The following is a 5986-nucleotide window of genomic DNA, read 5'->3' as shown; positions in this document are numbered from 1 at the left end:
CCTCCTCCTCTTCCTCCCCCCTCTGCAATCCCGCCTCCTCCTCCTCCTGCACGCCTGCCTCCTCCTCTTCCTCCTCCCTCTCCTCTACCCCCGCCTCCTCTGCCTCCTCCTCCTCTGTCTCCTCCTCTCCCACAGCCATGTCTGCTTAGACCGAAGCAGCCCCAAGAGCGAACTCGAGCCTCCTCCTCTTCCCAAGAAGCCGGGAGCCTCCGCCCCCGCAGCCGCAGCTACTTCCACTGCCTGGGTATCGGCCTCTGCCACCGAATTATGACCGGGGTATTTGACCGGAGGGGTCCCAGCATCCGCTCCAGTGACTTCCCGGCTCCTTTTCAGACGGCCGCAGCCATGCATCATCCGTCTCAAGAGTCGCCCACTTTGCCGGAATCCTCGGCCACAGACGCCGATTATTACAGCCCGGCGGGGGGTGCCCCGCACGGCTACTGCTCGCCCCCGGCCGCGTCCTACGGCAAGGCACTGCATCCTTACCAGTATCCCTACCACGGCGTGAGCGGGGCCGCCACCGGGCCCCCGCCCGGCACCTACCCCGCCAAAGCTTACGCGGACTACAGCTACGCCAGTTCCTACCATCCCCAGTACAGCGGGGCTTACGGCCGGGCACAGAGCTCCTCCGGCCAGCCAGGTGAGGACCGGGCCGGGCCAGGTGGGGAGCTGGGAACGGGCGCGGGCTGGGGAGAGAGAACTGAGAGGTAGAAAGCGCTCAGGGGAACACGAGGCGGCTGAAGAAAGAACCGAGAGGAGAGAGTGGGTACGCCCCTCGGAGCAAAGGGGGTGACGGACGAGGAAAGGGCAGCCAGAAGACAGACCCGCAAGAGTCCAAGGTCTTCTGCTTGTAGGTTGCCTCCATGGCTAGACTCCCGCCTTCTGGGAAAGCCCAGCTTGGAGGGTCCCCGCTCCACAGCTGCTGGCCGGGGCTCAAGAGGTGACTTGGGCAGAAAGAATCCCGATCCCGGGAAGTCTGAGTAAGGAAGACTGGCGGTGGAAGGGGGGAGCGGGGGAAAATGCTGCTGGGCTTGGGGCACTGAGCTCAGAGGGGTTAAGCAGCTAGGCCTGGGCCAGTACCAGGGCAGCTGCGGGCGCCCAGCACTCTCTGCTTGCGCCTGGGGAGCGTCAGACCGCAGCTGCCGAGCAAAGTTCAGTTACTCGGGCACAGGAGCTCCGAGAATGCAGTTGACTTTTTCAGCTCAGCATTTTCAGAAGCCATCTAACCAACTGAGGTGTGTATGTGCCTGGCCGAGTAGGTAACGTTACTGTGTCCTCTCCTCTCGACCACCTCCCTACACACAGAGAGATAACAGCCATACAGACACACTCTCTCTCTCTCTCTCTCTCTCTCTCTCTCTCTCTCTCTCTCTCTCTCTCTCTCTCTCTCTCTCTCTTTTCCTCCCTCCTAGACTGGTTTCAGAGTTTGCGGGCTCCAGAGCTTGGGCGGCGGCGGCTCAGCAGTTAGAAGTGGGGGGTCTTTGTGGGGAGGTTTTTCTGATGGGCTTTGAGCTCTTCCCACCCTCAGCACATGAATAATCCTTCTAATATTAGCATCCCTGAGCTGGCAGAAGCAAACCACAGCCTTCCTTAGCCCTCCAGCACCTCCCCCCCCCCCAGGAGCTGTGCTGTGTGCATATACCACACACACACCACACAAATACATACTCACACCGCACCACATACATATACACATACACACTGCACACATGTGCATACATATATGCGCATACATGCCACCCACACCATACACATATATACACAGCACACGCGTATACACACATGCACATACGCACCACGCACAACACACACACACACACACATACACACACACACCACACTACACACGAGTTATTTCTCTGAAGTCTCACCAAGTTGGGAGATGAAGCCTCTGACAAAATCATTTCTTGGGGGCGGGAGGGACTGTTGCGGTAGGGACGCTTCTTGCCGTAGAGAGGGCTCTTTGTCTCTGTCCCTTCTCCCCACCCCTCTTCTTTCCTGGCGCTTAACACTCCGCAGGTCGCAAGACGCCTTAGAGTTTTTTTCTCGGCCTTCCCGCATTTCCCTTTTCTTACGAAGGCTCTCGATCTTCTTCGCTGCAGGCGCGCTGTCTGTGGTTCCGCACGTCTGTCTATCCTGCTCTTCCCCACCCCCTGCTTTTTGCTGCCCTTCACGGAGAGCCGAGGAGACGACCAGGCTCGGTTTCTTTCACTGTCTCTCTGTTTCGTTCATTAAATGAACGACCCCCCCCCCCTTTTTTTGCCAAGGGCTTATTAAGTCTATTTGTAAAAGAAACCAGACGCATCTGTGTCCTAGCCGATCTGCAGGGAGATTATGGGCCTGGGATAATCGACCCTCTGTCTGGGGCAGCTCAGCTCAGAGGAAGGAGCCCCAAGTGCTTGCTTGTGGCTCTGTGAACTTGGTAGACCTCGGCTCGCGGCCTCTGGGTCAGCGAGTGTGGGCTCCGAGGGCGGCGGCGGCGGCAGAGTCCACACCAGGTTCTGGACTCCTCGCTGTACGGTGGCCGGCCCTGCTACGTCTGTCCGGGCCACGTGAGGGGAGGGGGAGGCGAAAATAGGCCCCCAAAGAACTCGAGGCAGAAGGTGGGCAAGGCCCTTCATACCCCGAGAAAGCAGCCGGGTTGAACCGACGGGGCAATGAGACAGACAGAGGAGGCAGGCTAGTCCGCAAATTTATCTGACCTGACTTGGTCTTTCTGCCACTTAAAGGGGGGCTGGGGTGGGGGTGAGGGAGAAGGGAGTGTGGAGTGCGGGAGAGGGAGTTTTGTTGGGAAAAAAAAACCCTGGACTCCAAGGGACTTTGGCGGGACCCAGCGACTCCCTATTCCCTCCAGGCTCTGGAAGGGGAGGCCAGGCAGGCGGGCAGGAAGCTGCCTCCTTGCTCAGCCGGGCCCTAACCCGCTTTCTTTTTGACGGTTTAGACAAAGACGCTGCAGAGCCCGAGGTCAGGATGGTGAATGGTAAACCCAAGAAGGTTCGCAAACCCCGGACGATTTACTCCAGTTTTCAGCTGGCTGCGCTGCAGAGACGGTTTCAGAAGACCCAATACCTCGCCCTGCCCGAACGCGCTGAACTGGCGGCCTCTTTGGGCCTCACGCAGACACAGGTAAAGCCAGCAGCCCGCTGGGCTCCCTGGCGAGGGCTCCAGATCTGGAGCCACAGACCTCCCAACCGCACCCCCTCCGCCCCTAGGTTCAAAGCTCTTGCTAAGAGCAGAGCAGTGAGAGTCCAGGCGATGCACCCTACCTGTTCTCGCTCGGCTGGCACCTCCGGGCCTCTCCTCCCTCTAGCTCCCAAGGCCTTTGCCTTGGGAGGTGGTACATATTGGTGGGTGCTCATCCCTCCTGCTGGCGGCCCCCGACCCCAGCTCTAAACTAGTGGGTCCTCTTTCCTTGGAAGGGGAAGGACTTGAGCAGCCGGGTGGTCCAGCACCGGGCCTCTGGGGCCCACACTGTGTGGCCGCAGAAACAAAGGAACCGCCCAGAGCTGGTGCTCGTCAGGCCTCCCGGCTAGCTGATGCCGGGAGCAGGAGGAGCGTGAGGGTATTTGGGGTCTTTGGGGCTCATCTCCGGTCCCAACGGCGTCTCTCCCTCCAGCCTCCTAGTGGAAAGGCCAAGAAGGTTCCGAGAGTACCGAGCCGGTGGCTGGGTAGAGGCGCTGTGTCCGTCTGCCCACGTGGCCCCTTGATCCCCCCTCCTCCTGATAGTCTGGTCCCTGCCTGTCTGCCCAGGTGTCCTTCTGTCCGTTCTCCTTTCCCGGGACTTTCGGGGCCGCAAAATTGGTTCCATGCAGCTTCCAAGAGCTTGCTTTCTCCTTCCCTCTCCCCTCTAAAGGTCATCTCAGTGACTTCTTGCAAACCGATTTTCACTCGATCGGCCCCCCTCCACCTTCCGGTGCACACGGCCATACACCTACCCACACCCCGCGGCCACCAGGAGAAAAGAGGCCGTTTTCCCCTCTTTTGCTCCTTTGCTCCTTTTCCTGCGCCTGGGACGTGGGTGGGAGGGAAATCCTCGGGAATAAGCAGGAGGGGCTGCCTGGGCCTGAAGAAAGGCGGTGGAGGATCGGGGAGCTTCTGTGTTTGGCCTCTAGCGTTTGCCCAAGCCGGGAAGCTGGCGCATCCGGGAAAGAAGTGGAACCCGGGTCGAGCGCCAGGAGCAGGCCTCCTGAGCCAGGTATCGTGGAGCTACCAAGGCCAGGGAGAGGAAAAAAAAAAAGACTGGGAGAAAAGGAGAGAGGCAGGGAATAACGCGAATCTGCCTGGTTCGCAGCCCCTGGCTTTGTTTGATGCGGGCTCTGTCTCGGCTGAGGAAGGAGGCTCGGGAGCTGGAGTGTGAGTCGGGGCAGAGGGGGAGCGCATCGCCCTGGCTGGCCCCACCCGGACAGAGAGAGAAGGCGAGGCGGGGGCGGGGGGCATTTGACCAGGAGTCACCGCAGACCTCAGGTCGCTCAAACCCCCCTCCCAGACTGTCCTCGTAATGGCTGCACTTGTTCTCCCTCCCAGGTTAAAATCTGGTTTCAGAATAAAAGGTCCAAGATTAAGAAGATCATGAAGAACGGGGAGATGCCGCCTGAGCACAGTCCCAGCTCCAGTGACCCCATGGCGTGTAACTCTCCGCAGTCTCCAGCTGTGTGGGAACCTCCGGGCAGCGGGGCAGCAGCTCGCTCCCTGGGCCACCACCCTCATGGCCATCCTCCAGCTTCCAATCCGTCCCCCGCCTCAAGCTACCTGGACAACTCGGCGTCCTGGTACCCCGGGGCCGGTTCCCTTAATTCTCACCTTCAGCCGCACGGCTCTCTCCAGCATCCGCTGGCGCTCACCTCCGGGACGCTTTACTAGAGAGACAGGAGCGGGCGCAGCCCCTTGCCCGCGCGCCAACCACTTGTGCTCTGTCTCTGTTGCCCGGACTCCCGTATTGTGCTGTTTTAGGAATATTAATGAAAGGAATGCGTGTGGGGAAGTGTTTAAAAACCAACAAGCGGAGAACCAGATTCGTGTGTAAAGCTTGTGCATGTAAGTTATTGCATTTCAAAGGACCCCCTCCCCCCTTTTTTATAGACGAACTTTTTGCGCATCCGTGGACACTATCAATGGTGCCTTGAAATTTATGACCTCAACTTTTCAAAAGACTTTTTTCAATGTTATTTTAACCATGTAAATAGATGTAGATAGAGGAATTAAACTGTATATTCTGGACAAATAAAATTATTTCCACCATGAATACAGCATGTTTGGGGAAATATTCTTTCTGACTTTCCTATAGTTGTCTGGAGACACTTCATGAAAGCCATTGGGGGGAATCTCTGAGAGACCTGGAAGGGCCCCTGGGAAGCACCCGGCCCATTTGGGTCCTGGAACACAGCGATTTTTCTGGTGTATACGACATAGGCTCCATTGTCTTATAACTTCTGGGGGACAGTGGACTCTGTTTTTTATTTCTGCCACAAGCAGAGAGACGGGCTTACTGGGGTTTATGGATCTGGTCATATGATACTGGTAGACCTTGTCGAGCTTAACCTCGAACTAGCTCTGCTGAAGAGAAGTTCGGAAGCTGCAATTCTCTACCCCCACCCCAACCCTAGTCCCCCCCCCCCCAGGGGTTGCGCTGGCGAGCGCTGAGGCCTCTGGAATTCGGAACCCAGCACAACGAGTGTAGCAGTGGTGGCGGTAACCAGAGCAATTAGGCAGATTACATTGGGCCCCAAGCAAGCTTGAGAGCAAAGTAAAGAATAAATTCAGGGTCTATGTTGTGGGAAGAAGAGGAGGAGGAGGAAAGGGAAGAAGAAGAAGAAGAAGAAGAAGAAGAAGAAGAAGAAGAAGAAGAAGAAGAAGAAGAAGAAGAAGAAGAAGAAGAAGAAGAAGAAGAAGAAGAAGAAGAAGAAGAAGAGGAGGAGGAGGAGGAGGAGGAGGAGGAGGAGGAGGAGGAGGAGGAGGAGGAGGAGGAGGAGGAGGAGGAGAAGAAGAA

At 57.6% G+C, this 5986-nt stretch overlaps 1 protein-coding gene across 1 annotated transcript; it reads left to right on the top strand.

Annotated features, from left to right (window-relative positions):
• Window positions 1–267: 267 nt before the first annotated feature.
• Window positions 268–4860, top strand: DLX5 (distal-less homeobox 5). The gene is made up of 3 exons (XM_036758418.1): window positions 268–640; window positions 2942–3126; window positions 4525–4860. Exons 1-3 carry the CDS (start codon window positions 268–270, stop codon window positions 4858–4860), a joined length of 894 nt encoding a protein of 297 aa, XP_036614313.1.
• The last annotated feature ends 1126 nt before the right edge of the window (window positions 4861–5986 follow it).

This window comes from Trichosurus vulpecula, chromosome 5 (genome assembly GCF_011100635.1).
Source record: "Trichosurus vulpecula isolate mTriVul1 chromosome 5, mTriVul1.pri, whole genome shotgun sequence".
In the NCBI taxonomy this organism is placed as follows: domain Eukaryota; kingdom Metazoa; phylum Chordata; class Mammalia; order Diprotodontia; family Phalangeridae; genus Trichosurus; species Trichosurus vulpecula.
Note: the sequence above shows the minus strand (reverse complement) of the source record. Positions and strands in the feature narration are given on the sequence as shown.

Bases quoted from the DNA above. Each gene is read 5' to 3' on its own strand.
- DLX5 (XM_036758418.1), top strand. From the start codon at position 268: ATGACCGGGGTATTTGACCGGAGGGGTCCCAGCATCCGCTCCAGTGAC. The intron at 641-2,941 runs GTGAGGACCGGG...TTGACGGTTTAG, and splicing joins GAGCTCCTCCGGCCAGCCAG to ACAAAGACGCTGCAGAGCCC. The intron at 3,127-4,524 runs GTAAAGCCAGCA...TCTCCCTCCCAG, and splicing joins TGGGCCTCACGCAGACACAG to GTTAAAATCTGGTTTCAGAA.